Below are 25,991 nucleotides of genomic sequence, written 5' to 3'. Positions count from 1 at the left end.
AACTTGGATTTTTGGCATAAGAAAGAGGCCAAAATTTCTGGTTTCCGGAGATGCACAGCAGCTACAAATAATTTGCTTGTAAAATGCAAATAAATACTCTTGATTTCTATTGAATGATGTAACACAGAAACGATGCCTAAGGATATAATATACTCTCTGATAGTGTGATAGTATATATATCAGTGCGCAAAACATACAACGTATTTACAACTGGTACAGTACAGTCAGTACAGTGTACAGTGTACAGGTTATCGATTACGTGTCTGTACTGGTCTGTACACAGTACTGACACACACTATTACACTTACACTCACCGCTCACGCCAGCTCACGCTGGCTCACGCTCGCGCTCACGCTCACCGGCACAGCACAGCTGCGACACTGCAATTATTACATCAGAAAAGACAGACACGCTGGAAATTGCGGAAACGTGGAGAGTAAGCTATCTCCAAAAACAGGAATAGGAAAAAGAAGCAAAGGTTCATCAGCAAAAGTAAAAATGTCCCAGAAGGAAAACATAGATTCGTCGTTGGGTATGTTCTCATAAGAGAAATGATTTTAATGTGTTACAGATTGAAACATAATATTTTGTAATTGTAACATTGAAAGAGCAATCATTGCTAATCTCTGTTTCAGAAGCTATTTACACATCTCAAAAGAATGGAAGTGATGAAACAGGCGATGGTTCGAAATGTAACCCTTTCAAAACAGTGTTAAAAGCAATGCGTCATGCAGGGAAAGAACCATTCCCGCCACTTTATCAAGATGCCCAAGACAGTACGAAAAAATATGATCTGGTTTCCAAGTCTCAGTTGAAGAAAGCGCAAAAAATATGGGTCAGAGAACAATACAAGAATGAAGAAATGCAAAAGAAGTTGTTGGAGGACGAGGAGAAAAGGCTAAAGAACTTGGAGGAGGCGAAAGCAATTGTAATCAAGGAAGACGATACTTTAGAACCTGCTCAAATTATAAAGATTAGAAATGGAGTGGAGTATAGGGGTCGTCGCGTAAAACTCTTCGGATGGGTGCATAGACTTAGACGTCAAGGTACAAGATGCTCCGTTATAAATTGTTGTTCTTTCTTTAAGTTTTAATTACTCGCATATAGTAGCAAATATCTATTTTGCATTAAAGTAGTTACTTTATTCAATAAAAATTGATTTACGTTGGAGACATATAAAGTTCCACCTCACCAGTTATGTAGAAAATGGAGTGCGAGTAACTGAAGGTTAAATTAGTAATCGCGACATCCTATCGTTACAGGTAAGGCGTTGATGTTCATTACGTTAAGGGATGGAACCGGATTTCTGCAGTGCGTAATCAATGACATTTTATGTCAAACGTACGAGGCATTGACATTGTCTACGGAAGCTTCCATCGAAGTGTGCGGAACTTTGGAGATTGTACCGGAAGGCAAAAATGTATCCCAAATAGTAAAGCATCTAAAGCAGTTGGGCATACATGGTTCAAAATTTTTTAGATCTGGATTTTCAGGCTCCGAACGGACACGAATTACACGTGGACTACTGGAAATTAATCGGTTCGGCTCCTGCTGGCGGGGCGGATTCCATTTTAAACGAGGAAGCTCTTCCGGACGTGCAACTGGATAACAGACATATCATGATACGCGGTGAAAATGTACGAGAATCCGCATATTTGGTAGTTTTCGAATAATTGTTTGTTCTCACATTATCGTCCATTAACTTGTTTCAGACGTCTCGTATACTGATGATGAGGTCCGTCTTGCTGCATGCATTCAGAGACCACTACAGGGACAGGGGGTACTTTGAAGTGACACCGCCAACATTGGTACAGACGCAAGTGGAAGGTGGATCTACATTGTTCAAACTAGATTATTTTGGGTAAGCATGGGAAAATATTTTAGTCATTCAGAAGGTAATGGTCTCGTTTCCAGGATTGCAAGTTTACGAGGCATAATTTGCATCATCCGGCAGCATGTAGCATAAAGTAATAATAACATCATAAAGCATGTGCATGTAGCTATTTTCATAAAGTTGCAACAGCTACATGCTGCCGAATAGTAAAAATGGGAGTTTTGAGGGTGACCGCGGTCTAGATTGATCTTTTACCTAGTGCTTCTGACTACTGAAAAACCCCATATTTGCATTATCGAGAGATGAGAAGGCGCATCCCGCACCCTTTGCAATCCTGGAAACAAGACTATCCCCTGCGTACGATAATTTTTAATGATTAATATATTTATTTGTAGGGAAGAGGCATTTCTAACTCAAAGTTCTCAACTGTACCTCGAGACATGTGTTCCCGCGATGGGCGATGTCTATTGTATTGCCCAATCTTACAGGGCAGAACAATCTAGGACCAGAAGGCATCTGGCAGAGTAAATACATAGGACTATGACCATAGTATGAATTAAAACAAATTTCCACAAACGGAATTTATACTAAAGCAGTGCGTACATTGCAGATACACGCACATTGAGGGAGAATGTGCGTTTATCACGTTCGATGAATTGCTCGATCGATTGGAAGATCTGATATGCGACGTTGTGGATCGTGTTTTAAAATCACCTCTCGGTCACGTCGTGAAGGAACTAAATCCAGATTTTAAAGTCCCGAAGAGACCTTTCAAAAGGATGAACTACAGCGATGCGATCGAATATCTTCGAGAGAACGGTATAACTAAGGAAGACGGAACATTTTATGAATTTGGAGAGGTACGATCAATTGGTGTCATCTTTGAAACAATGACATTTACCGAATATTTGACTTTCTTTTTCTATGTCTCTGTTTACAGGATATACCTGAAATGCCAGAAAGAAAAATGACCGACGCAATAAACGAGCCGATAATGCTCTGCAGATTTCCTACAGAAATAAAGGCATTTTACATGCAACGTTGCGCAGACGACCGACGCCTTACAGAATCGGTAGACGTCCTCTTACCGACCGTTGGCGAAATTGTCGGCGGTTCGATGCGTATTACGGACCATGAAGAATTAATGGCAGGCTATGCCCGCGAGAACATTGATCCGAAACCATATTATTGGTACACGGATCAGGTGAGTCGATGACCCGACACTGTTCACAGATTTTCATATTTGAAAACAGTTTTCGATATTTTGGAAATCTTGTCGATTTCAGCGGAAGTATGGAACCTGTCCTCACGGTGGATACGGATTAGGACTCGAAAGATTTCTTTGTTGGCTCCTAAACCGGTACCATATACGCGAGGTGTGCCTTTACCCACGCTTCTTAGAGCGCTGCCGACCTTGAATCGTTTGCGAACCTATGTACGTATACTATTCCACGCGCATTTAGCCTATCACTGGCGAGTACATATGTATATTCAGATTCGATAATGAAATATATTAATAAAATCAATACGTCTGTCTTTCTGATTTCATTCCTAATTCATTACGTAACGATAACGTATCCCACACTCTCTCTTTTTTTTTATTTTCTAAATATCAGTTTTAATCAACGTAAAACTGATAAGGACAACTGGGTGCGGAGTAACATAAAAACAACTGCTTTCATTTGTGGTTTCATTGCCATCGTCAATGTACATATTCATCGAATACTATATAATTCAGCGTATCTGCGGTAAATGTTTCTTTACATGGTAAAAGCTCTTTTTAAAAATGTATCCCGTTACAATAATATCATAATAATACTACCACGCGTAAATACAATAAATTGCTGTTTGTAACGAAACGGTAACTTCACAATACTAAATACAAGTCTCAATATTTATTTAACACGCGCTATTAACAATTTCAGGCTAACTTTGGAGTACTTTCTGAAACTTTACACGCACTCGAAATATAGAAATATTTCCGTATACATATAATACATACTACATTCAAGGGTGACAAATGATGGTTATAATAAGGTATATGTAGTATTTAAAGGCATCACAAAACGTTCGGGAAGTAAACAGAAACGAACAATATCGGTAGCAAATTATACGAATCCTTTGAAAAGAATATTACATTCTCGGTGAATTCAACCGAAGGAAAATTTCACCGAGAGAAAAGAACAATGAAATACATGGGTGGTTCATCATTCGTGATTCGACAAAGGAGAAACTGATTTGTCGTAGAATATCGTGCAAGAAGTATTTACGAGGAATATACACATTTATGTATAATATTCAATATTTAAATATTTTCATTGAAATCGTTTCGTTTAGAAGGGATTAATTAGCATGTTTCCATTATTCTAATATAAAGTGTGCACAACACAATCTCGTTCCGGCAACTGGCGAACTTTCATAGAACCATCCGCGCCACAGGAAAACAAACGTCCCGCGGAATCAACGTGCAGCTGCGTCACGCCCTGAAAAACGTTCTTGACGTTATTATTTTGCGAAAACTGCCGACCTGTCGATTTACTTACTTGTCCAATGTTTTTGAAAAAGCTAGACCGAGGATGTTCTCCAGGGAAAGAATAAAGCAGAGAGTGGACGGTCAAACCCCATATCTAAAGGAGAAACAAAACAAGAGTGCGTGTAAGCCAAGTATAATAAAGTTATTCGACCGCTATATAGTAGAACTTCGATTATCCGTGGAAATTAGTGGAACATGATTGTTCGGATAATAAAACAATTACATAGTTACAGTGCTGAACTTAATCCTTATTGAAGTGTGCAGTAGATCGTGTAGCGTATGGGTTGGTTTAACGCAAAACTAATTCTTTGTGGAAAGTATCCAAACGATAAAGAATTCGAACATCAGAGGCCCAGATAATCGAGGTTCTTAGAAGTATACTTAGATCTTTATGCATTTACGAAGAAATTGGTTGGGTGAAATATACAACAGTAAAAGAACAGAAAAATCTCAGAATATTGTAATGTTGTTTTTAACACGTTCCGTGACGAGCCGTTGTTGCTCGACAATTAAACGAACTTAGCACCTTCTTTTAGTGAAAATATATTCTAAATGGATAGTTTAACGTGTGTCATTGTAATGTAACAAAGTCATTAAGGAATGAAATCAATTTTTATTTGATCACTGCTTCCCCCAGAATCAATGCAGAACATTTTTATTTTTCCTAAAGATCCGCAGTCTACTTATAAGATACTTGTACCTTGATGTCACCATCTCCTGCTCCGCTCACGAAAAATTCTTCGTGCGGATCAAGAGCCAAACACTTGATGGCCGATTCGTGGGCTTGGAAACGGTGACGTTGTTGCCGCTGTCGAACGTCAAATATAGTAATGTCACCCTTTTTCCCACCACTGATCAGCAGCTGATGCTGAGGAGCGAGTATCAATGAACTGGCGCCTTGGTCGTGACACGTAAACCCTGCGGAAGGGAAACAGGTTCGATTGAATGCGTGAAAAATGACTGGAACGTACAATATAAAACGATAATACGATCAAACAACGTGCCTTGAATCAAAGATTTATTTTGCGGAAGTAGAGTGTCCCAAAGTGCAACGTTACGTCCTTCGGAACCATGGCCGGCAGTCGCTATTAAACTGCACGCGCCGAGGAAGACAAAATCGGCCGTTACTTTGCTATGGCACTGATAGTTCTGAAAATGTAAATTCGATATGTGATTCACAGTCATAGACAGCTGTTGCGTTACTCAACTGTCATATTGCATTGCATTGCATTGCATCAGAAATGTACATACACTACTGTGCAAAAGAAAGAAGCACCCAGCATAATTATAAGATATAATGACAAACAATATCTTTATGTAGAAATTGTATTGTACAATAATTGATTTGTTGCATATAAAGTATTAGATAATCCGTAATAACACATATTCTTAGAACTATTCAATTAAACAGCAGAATCCTTTTTCAAAACTTACTGTGTTCTTATTTGATTTTTTACGCTTTTCTATTAAATATAGCCGGGTGCTTCTTCCTTTTGCACAGTAGTATTACAGTTACGTATAGTATTACAGTAGTATTACAGATCATCCAATAAGTTGTGTCTTAACGTGACGAGCGTTAAAATATTCATGTTTAGCATTTTAGCAGAAAGACTACTTATGACTAGACTACGGGTCTTCATGCATTTATAGCAAAATTGAGAAGATGAAATTCAAAATCGTTGAAAAATTTTAAAAATTGAAGATGTCAATATATAATTTCTCCTCTATTAAAAGCATTAAGGGAAGAAATAACATTCAATTTAGTTCCTATTTCTTGCAGTCGATGCAGACAATTTTTATTTTGCATAAAGAACCGCAGTCTACTTATGACTATGCCATAAGTCTTATGGGATGACCTAATCTATTGTATTGTCTACGTATACGATGGGTAATGCGCGAGCGTGGAAAACTCTTACGAAAAAGGGACGAGAAGTTCCTTCTCTGCAGGCTACTTGAAAGAGGCTGAGATGTCCGTCGGAATCGGCGACACCAAACTTATTCCCGTGCTGGGAGAATCGCACGCGCGTCACTTTCGCAAAGGTTCCCGCTTGTCTTGGAGTCGCCACAGCAGTCTGATGTCCCCATTCCCAAAGCGAGACCGATCCATCTTGCGAACCAGTCAGGTCTGTTTGCGGATCGACGACAAAGCCGCCGGTAAAAATTGATCAGTTTCATTTCGGCGGATATTTCACGATTCCTCGACGAGAAAACGAGGCAATTGTTTTGCAAGACTGATTGCGAGAGAGGCTAGCTTAACAAACGGTATGCTTACACAACGGCAACAGTGGATGCGACGAGATTCTCCTAATGCCGTCGATTCTATGCTTCAAGATCTGTTCGAACAAAACAAAGCCAGAATTAAGTTGTGGTTGCACAGTCCCCGGTCATTTCCATGTTTCGCAATTGATAATTTCAAGTATATTTTGAGAAAATTCTCGTGAGAAATCAAGGGGGATCGACGGAAAATCAGGGGTGAGATCAAGGGAGAAAAATCAACATCGAATCAAGGGAAAAATCGAACGTAAACATTAGACTACACGCGTATATTAAAATGCAATCAGAGAGAAAAACATGAGAGAAAAGAAAAGGGTAAATGTAGGAGAAATGTATGCTTGCCGCATACGCACAATTAAGGTACACGATACAGTATTGACTCATACCTAAAGTGTGAAACAGTCGCGCAATTAGTTGGGCTGTATGTTTCGGTTTCCGTCATGCTAGGTGGGGAAAGTTGTTCTTTGATTTCTCGAAGTATCATCGAGAGACTAGGATTCATTAAGCTAGGACTAAGTGGTCGCTCCGTGGACGTGTACGCGAACACTCGTGGTCTTCTCGATCGATCGGATGTAATTGCACGTCGTGTTATCGTAAGTTCACACATGTACAGTAAAGTCGCGATCTAGGTCCTTGAGGATCTCTGAGGATCTCCACGATCACTGTCGCGGTCCGTGTTTACATGCAGTCCTTTTCTACGTTCGGCATCCTTTGTACTTTTGGCGCGATTAACGCAGTCATAAAAAATAGTTTCCCTACACGATCTCTGTCCCTGATCGAAACAGGCGATGGGAGCTAGATCACGACTTTACCGTATGTATATTTTCCGAAAGTTTACTTTGGTCTATTCGTATTCACGTTCACAGAGACGTTGTCCAGTCCATTTCAACGATCGAGGCAAAAGCTGATCGCATTGCGATCCCTCAAGGTCTACTAGAATAGATCGCTGTCTGTCTTTGCTTTTCGTTTGCTTCCGTTTGCGTTCGTCTCTAGTGCAGGCCGGAACATTGTCAATTTGGCAACGCTGCCTCAGTCCGATCTGAAGTTGGACCAGCTAATCGGACTGATGCTCCGCCTATATGCGGTGTTGCCATGTCACATACGTCAAATACAGTCGAATCGATTCGAAATTACAGAAAAATCTAGTAGACCTCGCGGTGTTCCAAGATTCGGAACTGTTTAACAGCACTGTACAACACCAAATTGGTTCAGCAATTACTAAAAAGAGTTGAATTTTTTGTTGGAGTGTGTAGTTTGCTTGTAACGCGGCTGGATGGAAAGCATAATAGCGCCTAGATACTACGGACGACATTCAAAATGAACAAGATGCTCGGAATTTCTATATACGAAGGGAACTTTGTTTACGCATGCAACGTTACGAGAGGAAAATTTTTCAATTTCTTAGTGTCATCGATCGCTAAAGTTCTTTCAGTTTTCAAACAATTTGCAGAGCGTTCTCGTCCAATAGGAGAATAGGAAATTGATCCAACACGGAAACGCGCGAAATTTCCATCTCTTTAATCTGTATGGTTTTTATGTGTCTCTCTCTCTCTATATGTATGCATGTATGTATGTATGTACGCGTACGTATGCGCAAGAAAATGAAAATACACCAAATTAAGAACGAATCAAAAATTTTGATTTCATGTTCCATTTTCCTTTTTGAATTGTTTCAATCGGCGGAACGCAATAGTGTGAGTTTACGGTTCGAATACTATCGATAATGAATGACGATGAATGAAAATAATACTAGTGGCTTATACGATAAAATCTACATAGAATAACGATCAACTGCAGAGAACGATCACGTTCCTTCACACGATACGATGCGATGTAAATACTGTGATACGATCATTACTTGTCGCTATTGCTTCTTGTAAGATAGAACGGTCGCTCGTCCGTAACATTCGTGAGCGTTTAGACGCGTTGAAATGTGTCAAGGATACTAGGTTTTAGAGTACAGGCTTGTAAAGTGTTCGATTGGCAATTAGAATGGTACAAACGGCAAACAAGTGTCTTTCTAGAACTTAAACATTTGTCAAAACAAATCGATTACGAGGTATCGGTATGTTTAATAGGGGTGGGCGGGTACCCGAAGTCGAAATCGGGTTGGGAACCCGAATCCGATAAAATCGGATTTTACTCTTTCTTCAATCACTGTTGGATTGAATAGTAATTGCAATATTGCTGTTATTGTCGATGACAATAAAAAAATCAGGTGTAAAGAGTATTCAACTCGCATTTAGAAATTTAAAATAAAATAGTTTTCATATCCGAAATTTTTAGGTACCCGCTCACCCCTAATGTTCAAGGAAAATGTGTCTCAGTCCAATTGGAAGTGACTTGAACTCGGATCAGCTGATCGGACTGATTCTGTCTGCATGCAGTGTTGCCACATCACATGTTTCGGCCTGTAGAGACAGCGGTGATAAAACGCATTGCAGGCTTGTATGTATAAGTTTTCCTCGTGTTCTGTCAATATTTATAAACAGCTATTGTACCAACAATCGTGAAAAGCAATATCAAGATTAGCCAGTTTGATCGCAACAGGATTCGAACACGGTTCTATGATGCGAGAAGCAACACTGGGTGAACAAGTACCCTTATGATATTAAGAACTAGAGCAAATCGTGAATCGTTGGCAAACAAATAAATAGAACAAGGGACGAATGATCGAACGAACGAATAAATAGGTAATGCAGAAACGATAAAATGAATGAGAGAACGTTGGTGGTAATGGCGATGACCGTGGCAACAACGACGATGATGATGATGAGGGTGACGGTGATGACGGCGACGAGTGATTAAAAAACGAAACCGGAAAAAATGAAAGAAAGTACCGAATGCGAAACTGGCACTAAAATACTATTATAGAATATATCATTATGCAGGCTAGAGTTCTGTTAGAAGTTAGTCTCACCGGCTGCAACAAGTGTTTGCTTCTATCGGCAACAAACTGACAGAAACGCAGGTCGTGGGAGCCAGGAAAAGCGGGCATCCCCTTCATCTGAGCGAGCGAACGAGCCACCAGGTCAGTGACGTCGGTCAGACGCGAACCAAGTTACACGTTAGGCAAGCATTGAACAAGGAACATGTTGTCTGTCACCAGTTGTGCTACTCTGACGTGACCCAGTGCGACGGCTACTCAATGACTACTTATCGGCATTGTTGAAACCAATTACAGCTGTCGAGGCTTCCTTCTCGCGATCTTGACTTCTCTCACTCTCACTCACTCTCTCTTTCTCTTACTTGCTCATTCTCTCGCTCTCTTTTTTGATTAATTAGAATGTACGGTAATCAATGAATACGCAACACACGTGTCATACCTTTTAGGGTACGTTTATGTTGAAGCTGCGAGAAGCGATTAGAGCGACGATGAGAGTGCAGTGCAAAAATACATTCTATTCTTTTATAATGGAAGTGTTCAAGTCGAAGCAGCGACCAGAGCTACGCTTACCAGATGATCAACAATACAAGCGTTTCAGAACGAATTAGTGCTTTTTGTTCGTTGTTATCGTCGTTCTAATCGTTGATACGTCACCATATCGACGATGGGTGTAGACATATTAACAGGCAAACTGTTTATCAACTGAAGAGATGAAATGAACAATGAAGCTCTCCAAATTGATGTCGTTTAGCATTAATATATAGAATGCACGGAACGTTAGGAACTCTTAGACGATAATAATTCTTCTTCTTCTTCTCTTCGCGACTAGAAGAAAGACATTTTCGCAGCTCCAGCATAAGCGTGCCCGCGCGCATTCTATGATCCTTCTCAAGAAACAAGCCTCGAAGTAGCCGTGTTTCAGCCACGCGTTTTAAAATGTGGTTTATGTAATGCGAACTTTTTTTCAGATGCCATGCAACGACGCACAGTGGTGCAAACGCGGGGAAACCCACTGTAAGACGATTCTTTCGAAGCGAACGAAGTCGGATGCTTCGTTGTGGTTCAACGATTCACGAGCATAGCATGCCAACGTTCAATATTTTGTATGAATCTTTCCGCACAAATAAATGCACGATAGGTAGCTTGTTCTTTGCTTCTGGAAATCCATCGATTCCAACTACAGAGATTATACGATGATCGAATAGTAGATCTACGATAGAAATATTTGAAATATTTTTAGTAAATTTTGTCGTTTTCGAGGGTAAGCAAACCACTGTGAGTCGATCGGTTTCTTTGAATATCCTTCTCGAAGAGAGACAGAAACGAAAGACATCGCAAAACACGTTGTCCGGTGCTTTTCGCAGGTTTTCAAAGGTTTTGTTGCTTTTGAAAACATACGAACTTTCGCACGACTTCCGTAAAAGCGGTGCCCGGTCGGTTGGAAATTTTCGCGTCGAAACGAATCGAATTAGTTACGCGTGCGTTTCGTCGAAACCGGGATAATTGAATTTCGCAGATCGTGAATGATAAAGCGATCGAATGAAATTCTGAATACCGGTGACCGAAACGATAAGTCGTCGCTTAGCTCTCCGTACACGAATTATTCGTTTAATCCAAACATTCCTGAGGTACGTAACGTCGCGCGAGACAGAAGGAGAATTCGAAAATACATGACTATGTACATACGGAGTAGAGAACATCGGACAGGTGAAGAGTATCAGAATCATCTGGGTTAGGCCGGAGCAAGGACACGACACGCACGATACGACACGTCACGACACGACACGACACGGTACGGTCCGATCCGATACGATACGTGAGATTTCAATCGACAAACATACGATCGAAGAGTGCACGATATGTATTTGAATTGCAATCGCGAGTTGCATGGTCGACAGGTGAGAAATCTTGAGGATAACTTACCACACTGGCTCCTCTTCCGCTCTGACTAGCGATGCCGGACTGGGGTTGCGGACTGTTGTTCTGCGGACTCTGAGCGAGCATAGGTCGATCCGCTGCAGTCTACCCGGAAAAATAAACAAGATTTATTCTTTGAAATCGCATAGCTCGGAGATAGAGATCGAGACACAGTGAAATCGCCATCTAAGCTGATTCTCGGTTCTGTGCTGTGACATAGATAGTGAGGGGATACTATTTTCTGTGGCCGCGTCGACCGCGCCAAACTTAGAAAAGGACAGCAAGTAAACATGGACCGCGTGGCCGAAAACTTACTGCATACCGTCAATTGAATTACTAAATACAGTTAAAATTATATCGTGTTTAGTGTCATTTTAATCAGAAAAGTGCCACAAATAAGTTGGTGAAAGTTCCATAAAAAAAAAAATAATGAAAAATAAAGAAGTTTCGTAGTTGTCAATTCTCTGTCACGCTTATTGTTAGATGGCGACTTTACTGTAGTATGTTAAAATGTTAAATGTTGCAAAATCAATTTGTGGATTTCCATGTTTACCTGAATAACTAAGAAACTGGTTGGTTGCACCGCTTCCGGCTCCGGCTGTTTGTTGAGATTGATTAGATCGAATTCGCATTCGTCTTCCAACCAAGACGGCAGCTCGAGCAACAAGGATATATTCATCTCTTGAACTTCGCGCGGCGTAGCCAACGCCATTAGACCTGGATTCACCTGAAACGGAATACCGTGGATGCAATCGCTTGTCGCACAGTGAGGAAACTCAGTTTCCACGTGATGAATAAGTCACCTGGTTCAGACAAAAAGCGCTGATGCTATCCTGTTCCTTGTGGATGATACGGACAGGCTCAGGTAAGCTCGTAGTTCCGCTGTCGCTACCCTTGTCTTCCGTCATAGTTCCACGATTCAGATGATCGATCGCGCTGTGATTGCTCTCCAGTATCGACGACAGCGATCTTCGTTTCCCGAACACGGCTCGTATGAATATATCCTGTACCAGTTCTTGCCTGATCAAGAAACACCAGAGTCGATTGGCCGGAGCTGCCGATGCCAACCGCGTGCTGAACAGGAAAGAAAGAACAAGTTGATTGGTTGATTGATTTGGTTTGTATACTTGGAATCGATTGAATCCCCATCTTACTTGAACGGTGTATTGCCTCTCTCTAGTAACGATCGATACTTGTGTATCGCCGGTTTTCCTGGTGTAGGCGTTGGGTCGGGTGCACACCCAGGAATGTAATTGATCGGTGGTGGTCCCTTGTTGTCTAATTCCTCGCGCAACGTTTCCTGCCACTGGGCTACCACCGCCAACGTTCCGTGAGTCAACGGGCTGCTAACGGGTAATTCTGAAGAAAACGTCGTCGTTTTTTACTCGACATCGAACGGAGAGCTTTCGTAATCGCCTAACTGCACGTACCTTGCATCTCTATGCCAGCGACGTTCAAGAAGTCCTGAAGTTGCCTCTGCAGTATCTTCACTATAGCTAATCGCATAACGCACCAACTATGCGAGTTCGGATTCGAGTGCTCCGTATTGTCCTTTGGTTTGATCTTTGGCTTCGAATTGGTGTCGAACACGTCTTCTTCGTCTTCGGACGAATCCAAGTCCGACACGGCCGAGTCGGACGAATCGTAATCGATTTCGTCCGCGTATTCGCTATCTATCTGCGGCTAACTCCGTGGAAGCACAAAGAAGCAAAAACAACGAAGAATCAAGTCAGTCAAAAGTACAGTCATACGAATGAAATATAATAATATAACTTACCTTCATTAAAAAGTATGAAACCATGCTCATTTGGGGCGGTACAAACTGTTCTCTGTAAGTGGGCTTGTCCTCTTTCATGTTTGGTTGTTGACCGGTGAACTGACCCAATAGTTTCATATTCAGCTTTACTCGCTGTTTCGTCAACGACGTCATGGTATTCCATACAGCTCCCGCGGTGGTTTGCGCTTCGTTGGAGGTACCATCGCCCGATTTTTCCACCGCTCCAGCTCCCATTGCCGATCCACCAGCCTGACCAGTTTCAGACAAGTACGAAATATTAAATTTCCGTACAGAAGCTTATTATATATTGTGCATAGGGTGAAAGGACCAGTTACCGTGCCCCATCCGGTTATCGAACACAAACAATCTTTTTCGAAATTACAATTATAAAATAATTACGATTCGAAATTACAAAAATAACATGAAGTACCTAGCATTACTTTATTATTAAAAATAAAATTAATGTTTCCCTTTCGTATATAAATCAAAAGTATTAGAATAATAATTGTTTAGTTTCCGATTTTAGAAAATGCTAAGAAACTGTAAAACACCAAAGAATAATAAAATAATGATTTTATTGTGCTACAGTATAAAAAAAATTAAGTAATTAATTTGTTATCACAAATTTCTTGTGTCCGGTGAATAGAACTTTAATATTTCTTTTACTTTTTAACAAAACCGTCCAGAAAAATTTGACGATACAGAAGAAAGGTTGGTAATCACTAGCTTATCACAAATAATGCAAAATAAATTACAGAATGCCTTCAAATTAATAAAAAACTTTCAAGTCGCCACTAAATATCTGGTAACTGGCACCTTTACCCTACATAATATTTTTACCTGACTCGTAGTGCTCGCGACTCGCAGTAATTTTTTGACACCGCCTCCGAAGAGACAAGACCAAGTACTGTTGTCGAAACATTGTCCCACGAGCCTGAAGAGAATGTGGCTGTCGCAACTCCATAAAGCGTAAACGAACAAGCTCATGTAGGTTGCCATGAAAGCTTCGCAGAGAAGAATGTTCAACTTCGGCGTGTCCTCGTCTTTCTCGCGTGCTAGTAGGGACCGCAAGTTTGTCACGCCAGGCCACTTGGAGGGTGTCGTGTTGATGCACACGCCATCGTCCGTCGAGTATCGTCGGTGCTGTCGATTCGAGGCAACCAAGTGGCCACCGGAGAACGCTTCCACTTCGACGACAGCTGGAAAACTATACGACGGCGGTCAATACCGAATTAACGATAGTCTCGTGGAACTTACCTGTCTGGTTGTTGATGTTTCATGACGAACGTATCGGAATCGCAGAGCGACTGATAGATACAAGCGCTCAGAGCAACCGCTAAGTCCCTCATTATAAATACTTCGCTGTAGTGCGTATTTCTCGTCGGCATCGGCGGTTTCCGTAATTCTACCAACGTTTGCAACATGTCGTGCGCGAGCGACTAAAAAGAAGAAAATGGTATTAATCGTGTTGTCTGTAAAACACTTTTAAACATTTTTAAACACTTTTACATACCTGTAAGTGTCTGACTGGATCTGCTACGACGGTTTTGTTACAAGCCACGCTGGCGCTCAGCAGAGGCAGCGTGGTGGGGAACGGTAGAGGACTGAGCAGTTGTTGTTGTGTCTTTTCTTGTTGCAGCTCTTGCAGTAAAAGGACGAGTTCCATTCTTACTGACGCCAAACCTCCACCAGATGCTCCATGCAACGAACAATAGGAAAGCAACGTCCGCAGAAGAGTCTCGTTGGCTGAAATCGACGTTCAAGCAAAATTTTATGTGAAGGACTCCATTGCGTTCGTATACGCATGTATCAAGCATAAGATATACACCTTTCAACCATTTCTTTCTTCGCACGGCTCTCTGCACTTTAGCCTCGAAGTCTAATTTGTCGGCAACTAATATCTCGTGCAACGTCGGCTGTTCACCAGGCCTGCTGTGCGATTGTATGTCATCTACCATACTTCCTCCCTCGTCTACGAGCAATAGATACGATCGCTACGATCAACTTCGAACCGTACAGCGTTTACGACGTATCATAAGCAGTATCGTATTTGAGGCTAGAAGTCGTACTAGAATAGTACTTACATTCCGAGACATTGTACGCGTCTCCGTCCGAGTTGATACTGTAACTGCAAAGCTGTCTGAGGGCGTCAACTTCTCGTTCCAGCCACACGTACAGTTGATATCGAAGTTGGCCTCCGTCCACTTCGAAACCCGTTGCCAACGTTGACAATTCTTCCATTAGAATTTTCAGACAGGCAACAAATTTTAATTGCTGCGCCATAATATCCAACTGACTAGACGTTTTCCCATTTTTCTCTGCGAATAACGACGCAAAGTTGATCGTTTGCGCTTTCACGATTCAACGATAAAAGCTCGCTCACTCTCACCCTCTTTATCCGGCAATTTGCTGTCGTCGGTCTCCTTTCCGTCTAGTTTCATGCTCATGGGGGGACTGTCGGTATCGTTGGTTTCGTTGGCGTCGTCCTCCCAGTTCAACACCAATTCGTCTTCGGTTTTACGGCTCGCAGGTTCGGACCAGTCGAACAAACCTAAAGTTGGGTTGCTTCAGCGTTCGATCAATCATCCGTCTGAACAAATAAGTACGTACCTGCGCTCTCGTTTGTCTGCTGTAGTTGGTGGTCCCAGGTAATGATACCCGTATCTATTTGAGAATCCTGCCTTCGGGATTTGCTCGGGCTGTTAAGTAGACCTTCGAGACAAAGTAAACGAGAGAAGAAGAACAACGCTACAAGCAGAAGAGTCGTGTAGCGACGCAACATTCCACTTACTAGGTGAATCCTCGCAATTGGTGTCCATTACTTTGCTGGGTAACTTGGACAGGACATCGAGAGCAAGCGCGGGACAACCTGCTTTGAAGTGTGCGTGGGCCGTAGTGAAGTACAGTTGCCTTTCCAACGGGGTGATGCTGTCTTCCAAGGTTAGTTGCTTGTCAGGCTGGGTTTTGGTATCCGCGCCGTAACTAAATCCGGATATCACCACCGAATGTCCTTTCCTTTTGTCTTGAGCGGTAGACGCGATGTATTGTCTGATCAGCAACGGGTGCGTTCGAAGGTAGACGTAAAAGTTGAAAACATTTGGATTCGCTGAAACGATCGGCGAAAGTTCAGCTGGAGTACCAAGATATAAAAACTGTGAAATGTGTCGTGTAATATTTTCCTCGTACCTGTTGCACCTTCGGGTTTATCGGATTCGTCGTTGTACTGCGAATGCAGGGTTCCGACGTTCGTCAAGAGCAACGTATTCAACGATCCTGTGTAATCCTTCAGGATCCACAGAGCCATGCTACGCAGGAACGGATCCGGATGAGCCTTGTTCATGTCTTGATTTTGTCCTTCCTTGTCGCAACCTAAAATCTCTTCGTAGAGCAATCTTCTCATATTCGGAGAAGTGGTGTCGTCCTCGTAGAGCCGAGCGATGACCATGGCGAGCTGAATATCGTTCAATTTGTGCAAACAAACGTCGATAGCGTCCTTGAGCGCGCTCGCTAGAAGAAAAAAGGCTGCGGCATGTTCGAATCTCTGTTTACCGAGCAAAGCGAAAGCGTTTTTCAAGGCTGCCTTCCTCCAACGATCCTCCGTGAAATTGTTCGAGAAGAAGGCGGTCATCCTATCGTCCTTCTTATTTCGGAAAAGTCCCCAGACCAGACTCTTCTTTTTCATGGCGAGATAATAGAGCGCTGCGTCGAGGGGTTCTTGTTTCTCTTGGAAAGCCGCCTTCGCGATCTTGTCTACGCACCGTTTCAACACGGTGTTGCTTCTGATCCACCAACCTACGCCAAGCTCCTTCAACACGCTCCACTTTGGCTGGCCTTTCGCGTAAGAAGGTATCAAGCCGAGCAGTTCCTCCTCGGATTCGGAGTGGAACGCCCAAACGAGGTTGTTCGAGGATACTCCTTGTTTTTGGAATTGCGCTCTTTGAGCGAGTGGAAGGCAACGGATCAAGTAGTTGTAATGCTTCATGGCCAATAAGAATCTGAGGCCGCAATCGTCCAACGAGTCCATCGAGACAGTCGTTCCGTCGGGAACGCCGGTCAAGTTTTCCTTCGCGATCGCATTCTTTGCGGCGTCTATCGCGAATCGTTCCGCAAAATCGACGTTGCAAGTTGACACGGTATCGGCCAGAGCGAGCAGGTGCATCTGATCGAGACTCGAAAGGCCGGGCAAATGGGTGTGCGTCAACAACCGCGAGAGCAATCTACCTTGTCTCGGTCCGAAGTGAGATATTCCTTGCCGTTCCGGGACCGAGGAACGTCTATCCTTCTGCCGCGCGCAGTCGAAATCTTCCTCCAGCATGTCGTCCAACGACTCGTCTTCGTCCAGGTTGTTGTCGAACAGTTCGTTGTAATTGTCTTGCTTATCCTCATTCTTGTGCGAATGCATCAGGTGGGTCTCTTTGTCTGCGATCAACAACGTCCAGAGAGGCAGCGGCGATATCGAAGTTATCTCCGCGTAATCCAGCATCAGCTCTTCCGGAATCTGCGTAGTTGAACCTCTCGACTCCAGAGGAGACGTGGTGCCCACGTAACTGACCGACATTGTCCTTGATCGGGACCATCCACCGCCTCCTCCACCTCCGCCACCGACGCCACCGCCACCGCCGCCTCCACCACCACCACCGCCTCCACCTCGCTGCCTCAGACTATCTTCGTCCGTTCTCAACGGGCAGGAACTTCCTATGCATCTGACCAGATGCGCCAATATGGCTTTCACCCATCGGATCTTTCCGGAATTCAGCAATTCCATCAACTGTTTCGGATGATACTGCGGCAGCACCGGGCAAGCAATTCGCGATGCTTCGAACAGACCGTAGTCCGGCATATAATCGAAGTTCAAATTCTCGCTTTGTATTCCTCGTTTCTTCTTCGCGTCTAGCATCGTCAAGTTGATACTGCTGACCCGAGAAAGATGTGGCATCGACGACACGTTCGCCAGTCGCCTCTGCGACGTTTCGTGCGCCAACGTCCGCAGATCTTCGTCCCGTAGATTTCGGCTTGCTTGAAACTCGTCCGACTCTTGGTGCTGCAGATTCGAGTGGAAACACTCGTTCTGCGGATTCGGTTTCCATTGCGAGTAAACGTGCATCTCGGAATCCATGCCGACAACCAAAATCCCATCCCTCACCCAAGATATTTGCATAGGCAACGGCGGAAGCCCGTCAGCCGTGGTCAGCTCGATTTTTCGTAGTTTCATCCATCGGATCTCGTCAACGAATTGCGGTTGCGCCAACGACGACGCCTTCCTCAATATCGGTCGGTTGGTGCTCTGCGACTCTTTCATCGCTTTCATATTGGCTTGCGCGAGATCCGAGCAGACCGGTGTAAACAACATAATCTTCGATCCCACAGCAACCGTCAAGATGTGCGAACCATCCTCCTTCGATACCCAGTCCAACTGTACCAGATGCTTCTGCGTGAGCGGGCAGGTGTTGCCGTTCTCTATGATCGACTTTCGCAGAGACTGAAGCGTACTGAACGAGGGAACAGCCAGCAGACCTTTCGGAACCGTGACAACACAGCTGTTAGTAACTTGCTGATCTACTGGTTTTCTTTTTTCGTTCTACTGTAATCGCGCGCTTGAACGTATAGAACGTATACAAATTGTGATTTATTATTATTAGACAGCGGATTTTATGCATTGTGTTAAAAATGAGTAGGTGTAATTTAAAACATTAAAGACATTAGACGAGTTTAAAAATACTTTTATATTATTTTCAAGCTATTCAACATATTAGGAGAGAAATTAAATCTCTAGGTCACTTCGATTTGTTGCAATTCAGGTGGAAAATTTTTATTTTGCATAAAGATCCGATGTCTAATTATTATCTACAGAAACCAATAGAATCTGGCCGTTTATAGCGTTGAGTTGCGCTCTTTGCTGTATTTTACGGACAGTCATTCTTTCCACTTACCTGCAGTTGATTTCGTGGTTTCACCATTGTCGCCGTTCCTCGGCGATCGTACGTCTTCGTGGCTGAGCGTTTGCAACACTTGGGTGAGCCTCTGTTTCTTTTGTAAAAATCTACTGTCGTAAAGGTAACTGAGATCCAAATGCTGGTCCACGGCGATTCTCGGCAGATGTATGTTCTTCAAGTGTATCGTGTCCTCTAGGATCCATTCGCTGCCACCGGTGCTCTCGCACTCGTAAATGGCCACGCACAGGTTCACGTAACGCGAGTCGGGATCGCTCTTTGTCGGTCGCGTAAACGACTTGCCGTATTTGTACGCGCACGCGATCCGTCCGCTGTACGCAGCGCTTATGTTCAACGGTTGTCCTGAAACGAAGTTCACCTAAAGTTGTCTAAACCGTCGCCATTCTACCGCGACCCAGCCCACGCTCTTCCTACCATTTCAGTAATCAAAAGCGCTAGATAAAAGATGAATCTAGGCGGGAATCGTCCTCAAAAGGTCCTATTTTTACGTTTTCGAGGTGTAATTTGTATTATTCGGCAGCGTAATTTGCATTATAAAGCTGCGACAGCTACATGTAGCTGAATAATGCAAATTACTCCTCGTAAACGTAAAAATAGAACTTTTGAGGGCGACTGCGGCCTAGATTCATCTTTTATCTAGCGCTTTTGTCTACTGAAAAACCGGCGCATCCCGCACCTTGCAATCTTGGAAACGAGTAACGTACCGGTAATGTCGATCGTTGATTCCTGATCCTTTCGCAGCATTTCCCACTCGCACCATTCGTAACAGAGCTTCTCGTCCCCTGGATTCTTTGTCACTTTACATTTCCAGAAACGTATCGTGCTGTCGCTGCACGCTGTCACTATAATATACGGTGCGAAGCAGGCAGGGTATATGGAAGAGCTGCTCAAATGGCCAGCTGCTGGCGCCGCGTGTACGACCTGCGAGGACAATCGGGAAACATAGTATGTAGTGTCTGGTTTACGTTACGAATCTTGTTTACAGCTATTGTTACCAACCTCGACACCGTCCGGCAACGGTAATTCCTGAGTACAAGCTTTCGTGGTTGTGATACGAACGTGACTATTTTGTGGTCGTCTGTGGAAAAATGTATCGTATTCACCTTGACTGTCGCGACGCGTTTGACTCGGTCTGCGAGATCGTTTACCCTCCGAGTAATTATATCGCCCGGGTGTACCTCCCTCCTCTTCTTCGTCTTGCACCAAATGCGAATCCGGAACGTACATCATAGATCCTGACAGCCCTATAGAATCAAGGGATACCTACGTAAACATTAAAGGACAGAGAAGAACTCTGATTCTACATTCTACATGCTTGCGTGCACATTGTTGAATCTAGTACCGGTGGTCTCCGGCTGAGAGGCTATAATCAACCGCCACATGTGCACCGTTGTACCGTTCTGCGTTCTTTCCAAAACTACTATGTAGAACGGTTCTTCGAAGATCGCCGACTGCTGTAAATCTACCATGGCGTCCAAGGTAGACTCCATCAAACCTAAATCGTTCGCAGACGTATTTACGCCAGACTGTTTGTCGTCGTTTCTATCTCCTGTGATCAACTGTTCTTGAAATACGTGTAGGAACTGTGTGTTTTGCCAGTCCTACGTTCCACATTGAGAAAACATATTTTCGTTAAATAGTAAAACCACCAATTCGTCGGTTCCGATGGTACTCACGTGCGTTGCGTCGGCGATAGCATCCAACTTGATCACGCAACCCGGTCGCGCTGTTGATTGTTGCGACACTATCTCTATCCTGCAGTGAATGGACTGTCTGACACCATCGTCGGATGACATGTCCGTCGAGAGGCTCGACATCGAATCCTGTTGCACGGAAAAAGATAGATCAGCGTAGAAGAGTGTTCGAGGGAGATCTCATTCGGATTCGTCTCAACGATCGAGCGTTTCCGTTTACCATCATTCTGCTTCGTCTTTCGCTGCTCGACACTTCTGCCAGGAGCGTTCTAGCATCGATAACGGCTTGATAAACTCTCAAACTTTCCCCGTCGCTGGCAACGAAACACGCGCTCGGAGAATTCGACAGATTGCCCAAGGTAGTGCTCGGTAGTAACGTCGGGATCCAAGCCACGTTGCTGAACGCCGAAATCTCGGGAGAATTGATACGCGCCAATTCCGAGACTCCGCCGCTCTTCGACAAAGGTCCAACTGTGTCCACTCGCCAAAGTATCAACTCGCTGCAAAATCCCTGGAATAAATAGAAGCCAATATGCAATGAAATATTTACGAGATATTCGCCAGGCATTTTCTATAGTCTGTTTTAGTTCGGTAAAAATTTTTTCTCACAGTGGGAGACACATCTTTTGGGGATGCTTTGTTGAATCCGGAGCCCGTCCTGTTATTCGAGGTTTCACCTGTGTCGTTATCTCGGCATTGAGACCCGGAGCATTCCGGCATATTGTGATGCGATGTTGTCACCAACAACGGTAACACCGGATGACACGTAATGTCGTTTACTCGAAACCGATGCCCCGACGCTCTCGACGCATGTCCAATGCTCAATACCTATTGTCGAAGCAAAGTTGCATGTAGTTTTCTTATGTATATTATAATATATCGAGTATATAGTATGTTATAGCAAGCGAAACGTGCAATCGAAAATGTTGCAGCACGGTTTTATCGAGCAACCAAAACTGCTGCAGTAAATACCTGGGAAAATTTCGTTCTATCGGCAAACGTTAGTTGCCACAAATTCAATGTACCGTTCGAGTGCTTCGACACCATGGAGACGATCGGGCTAGGATGCGATAATAAATCGTTGACCGTCTCTTGATTCGTTTTACGAGTTTCCAGATGTCCTTCTTTCTCTTTTCCCGAAGCATTCTGACCAGCCCGCGTGTCGATGTTGTTTTCAATATTTTTTAACAGTTCTTGACCCGCTTTCGACGTTAGCGTCGACTGTTCTTCGTCTTGTTCGATCAGACTCGGTAACGGTGTAGCGATTTCAACACCTGCGCCGATACAACATTCGATCTTGTGAATTGAACAAAATCTCCGAATTCGAAAACGGCGATCTTTGAAAACGCCAATGATATCGCTCACCGTCGGTGGACGTCTTCGTCGACGACTTTGCTACTTCACGGATATTTAACAGAGGACCGCCGGTGTTGTGAGAGTACATCGATACATTGTGACTCATCGTTGAAGCATCGCCGAGCGGAAAGGCGTTAGGTATTCGAGTCGAGAACGATATTTGCGCTTGTCGAAACGATCCTGGGTGGTATTCGTCCAACCATTCGATGTGCCAAATCAAAAAACTACCATCGATAGGATGAATCGAGAAAAGTAGATCCGGATTATGATGCCAATCCCGCAGTAACGTCTCTATCGTGGTGTCCAAAGAATCGGGAGCATGATTCATCGAAGATGTTATATCCGTTGCGATCGAATTTATAGACGTGGTATTACTGAATACGAAAAACAAAGAATATCGTAGTTACATGCGTGCACGTTCCCATAATTTCTTCAACGCGAAGATAGCGTACCTAAGACTTTGATGCGAATGTACGCTGTGCGGTAAACTGTGGTGCGAGGAGACTGTATGAGTCGTGTGATGTTCGTCGCTGCTATGTTCCTCTTGGCTCATCGATCGGACATTGGTCCCTGGTTTTTGCGGATGTTGCAATCTTACTCCCTTTTCTACGATAAACAAAGTGATGGAATCGAATCGAATCGAATCGAGTCAAGCCGGAATTATATTCGGTACAATAAAAAAGAAGAAGCTCACTCAAGGGACCTTCCTCTTCGAATTCATGCTCCGCGTTCTCCATATCCTGTTGATGCTGTCCTTCCTCTTTTTCTACCACTTTACGAGTCAGTTCTTGCAAAATACTTTCTGCTTGCATCGTAAAGTGCATTTCCTTATTGTTCAACCAATGCAGAATAAAATTTGGTTCTCTCTCTGGATCTCCGGTAATCAAACTTGGTACTAATGGTATGTCTACGATAAAATAGGATAAATGAGGTAGATTGTTCGCAAGGTAAATACCTTCTCGAAACTCTTACCAGTTTCCGCGTTGATGCTAGCTGCCAAGTGGAAATGCATTCCTGGATAGTGACCAGAACCTTGATAATTATTGTGGAAGTCGTGCACGGAATACGTCGAGGGTAAAGTTGGTAAGGTTGGAGCCATGACGTGACCGGCCTGATGTTGTTGCTTCGCGTGTCGACGGATATGGAAACATGTTCTACACCAAACACGAAAAATGTAAATAAACCAGGATGTTCAATCGTTATCACGATTTAGACTTATTGTTAGACAAGAATTCGACCATTTACGTACTTCATGTGTTTCAGCCGTTGCATGAATCGATGTTTGTGCATATTGTGATGTCGATGTTTACCATGATGACCATGCCTGTCGGAACCTTCGAACTGACTCATATTAGCTAAACCTTCGACCTCCGGTGGAATCGTTTCGGCCCATACTCGGCAAATATTGTCTCTACAGGATGTGACCAGCATGTTGGAAACGGAACCCCTGCAGGAGAAAAATGAAAAGTTAATTTTAAAATCGTTAATTTTCTTCGCAAATATTCTTTGCTGCTATGGTCTACTGTACATACTTTGGCATGTATTTGCTAGTCTTGCGCCAAGATAGGTGTGTGACTGCACGCGGATGAGCAACATAAACGAAGCTGTAACTATCGCTGCCTGTAGATTGCGAGACGTTTGTATGATCCACGTTCCTCGTTGAAAATACTAAATCAATTTAAACACGGTTCTTGATTTCCTTTGTATTCTCGTAACGTAACACGCGATCGACAACAATCGATAACGATATATCTCATGCACATAATATATCTGGTAGACACACAAGGATCTTACATTGTTTGTTCTCGAACCAAATTTTAACTAATCTATCGTTAAATCCTGTGGTCGCGAATAACGTCCCGTCAGGACTAAAACTCATCAGATGCACCGGTGTGGCTGTGCGACACTTCCAAACGCAATTCCAAGCCCCTGGTTCGTTTCCATTGGTCGAATCTCCGGGCGCAGGACTGTCCGCTTCTCCGCCAATTGAAAAAGTAACTGCGCCAGCTGTAAACGGTCGTACAATTTATCAAACGTCTTTCACCGTTTCCAATAAAGTCTAATACAGATTTACACAGGGTGGGGTTCTTCTTTCACTCTGAGTACTGACGAGAATGTCCTTTCGTGGGAATATATAAAATAGAAATCAACTTTGGGGGACAAATGTTATACTGCAGCTTCTGTTAAATGAAATGAAATGAAATGGAATGAAATGAAACGAAATGAAATTACATAATGAAGTAGAAGCATACAAATGTCAAAGGATCAAGCAAATATGCTTAGTAGATGCTGCGTCCATAGTATGCAGAGGCCAATCGATTTTCTTTAGTTAGCAAGCAGAGAATCGCTTAGTTTTGGTCGATTCAAAACACAGCTTAAGATACATATTGGCAAAACTCGTAATCGGTAAACGCATGATGCCATATATCTCGCAATTGAAATTCAGAAAATTAGCTTTTCCATTGTTCGTGCTCGTATCGAAAACAAACTCACGGTCTGGAAGAACGTTCTGAGTATTTTCTTTTCGTCTGGACGCAACGGTATCTCCTGTTTGCGACAAATTCGCCTTTGCCGCTGCGCACAACGTTACTGTTTTGACTAACGACAAGGATGCTATTACTTCGATCGGAACAGGCGTAATAACGAACAATGCTGATTATTCTTACGTCTAAGCTACACAAGATAAATGAGAAACGCTTACATTGCTCTTCCTGAAAAGGGGTTATATTTTGATGCCATAATTGTAAAAGTTCTCCTCCGGTTAGTAGCCTCGTCCCTTCTAAATTCCACGACAGAGAACCGATGTTTGATTCCGTTTGTAGACTTCCAGTTTGCACCCATCGATATTCCAATTGCTGCGGATCGATTGAACACAAAAGACACAAATGAAATTGATATTAAAACGACAAAATATATAAGGATAAAGTACAAGTATAAAAGAATTGAGACAAACGTGAGAACAGGTGCTATGAATTAACGGCGTCGGCTCAAAAATGCAAACTTGATTTTCATAGGCTGCTGCTATTTTTCCTGTGTCAGTACTGCAATCCAAGCAGCTGATTCTTATGTAATTGTGTACAGCTCCAGGAATTATCTGAACCCGTTCAAAGTTACTAGCCAGAATCACGATATTGCATCCAGCCGCGTACGCCTGCATCAAACAATACTGTTATGACATTGTGCAAGGTTTATAATGATAATGATAGGAAAGTGTGATAAACGTCTTGATAATCAAGATGAAGGAAAACTACGTGACGAGCAACTATTTACTCGCTCTGGAATGACGATAAAAAAAATACCAGACGTAAATATCTTTGAAACTTAAGAACGTTGAGAAATGTTTCGTATTTTAATTAGTTGATCAGTACGGCAATAACATAAATAATATAGTATAAATAATGAAATTCATTGATAGGAGGATAAACGTTCTTAAAGTAGAAATAACCTCGTATACAGTGTGATTGTCTCGAAATGTAAGAAAACTTACCGTAAAAGAGATCCCCTCGACGGAACCGACGGCGTAACACCGATCTCCTGCATTACAGGCTCCACTTAATATTTGATGACAATTCATATTTCTCTCGTAAGACTAGTTCATTATTCTCGAACCTAACTCGTGAATCAAAAACGTTGCTCGCGACAGCGACAGTCAACGGTTTTTCACAACTTTCTTCACCTATAAAGACGTGACGTTGTTCGATCCGCGGCCATCTTTAAATGGATTCTCACGGCCCACAGTCCGACACATTGCTATTGCTGCCGGAATCG

General features: G+C 43.0%; 2 protein-coding genes across 9 annotated transcripts; one reads left to right on the top strand and one right to left on the bottom strand.

Moving 5' to 3' along the window:
- The first annotated feature begins 235 nt into the window (after positions 1-235).
- Asnrs (asparagine--tRNA ligase) lies at positions 236-3,360 on the top strand. Of its 2 annotated transcripts, none has more exons than XM_076447052.1 (9): positions 236-532; positions 639-1,046; positions 1,263-1,420; positions 1,494-1,637; positions 1,713-1,861; positions 2,230-2,358; positions 2,445-2,694; positions 2,775-3,038; positions 3,121-3,360. In XM_076447052.1, the coding sequence occupies exons 1-9, from the start codon at positions 499-501 to the stop codon at positions 3,250-3,252; spliced, it is 1,668 nt and encodes a 555-aa protein (XP_076303167.1). In that variant the 5' UTR covers positions 236-498; the 3' UTR covers positions 3,253-3,360. The 2 variants fall into 2 exon arrangements, with proteins under 2 accessions (XP_076303167.1, XP_076303166.1); XM_076447051.1 differs by having other exon boundaries at positions 242-532; positions 636-1,046.
- Positions 3,361-3,507: 147 nt separating this feature from the next.
- Positions 3,508-25,946, bottom strand: Rbcn-3a (rabconnectin-3 alpha). 7 transcript variants are annotated; one of them, XM_076446876.1, is made up of 41 exons: positions 25,711-25,946; positions 25,177-25,374; positions 24,925-25,078; positions 24,717-24,821; positions 24,018-24,230; positions 23,756-23,891; positions 23,473-23,670; positions 23,196-23,377; positions 22,918-23,130; positions 22,676-22,829; positions 22,233-22,597; positions 21,840-22,141; positions 21,477-21,695; positions 21,088-21,378; positions 20,850-20,996; positions 20,516-20,774; positions 20,173-20,417; positions 19,878-20,094; positions 19,153-19,515; positions 16,409-18,736; positions 16,014-16,328; positions 15,833-15,934; positions 15,612-15,773; positions 15,307-15,540; positions 15,051-15,194; positions 14,736-14,968; positions 14,480-14,661; positions 14,063-14,429; positions 13,223-13,471; positions 12,876-13,128; positions 12,600-12,804; positions 12,249-12,519; positions 11,999-12,172; positions 11,452-11,550; positions 9,562-9,648; positions 6,640-6,700; positions 6,284-6,492; positions 5,372-5,516; positions 5,068-5,285; positions 4,378-4,461; positions 3,508-4,329 (listed from the first exon to the last, which is right to left on the bottom strand). In XM_076446876.1, exons 1-41 carry the CDS (start codon positions 25,795-25,797, stop codon positions 4,201-4,203), a joined length of 10,299 nt encoding a protein of 3,432 aa, XP_076302991.1. In that variant the 5' UTR covers positions 25,798-25,946; the 3' UTR covers positions 3,508-4,200. The 7 variants fall into 7 exon arrangements, with proteins under 7 accessions (XP_076302991.1, XP_076303003.1, XP_076302997.1 ...); XM_076446888.1 differs by having other exon boundaries at positions 3,508-4,317; XM_076446882.1 differs by having other exon boundaries at positions 20,173-20,408.
- Between the last annotated feature and the right edge of the window lie 45 nt (positions 25,947-25,991).

Source organism: Lasioglossum baleicum, chromosome 2 (assembly GCF_051020765.1).
Source record: "Lasioglossum baleicum chromosome 2, iyLasBale1, whole genome shotgun sequence".
Taxonomy (NCBI): Eukaryota; Metazoa; Arthropoda; class Insecta; order Hymenoptera; family Halictidae; genus Lasioglossum; species Lasioglossum baleicum.
This window is presented reverse-complemented; position numbering and strand designations above follow the sequence as displayed.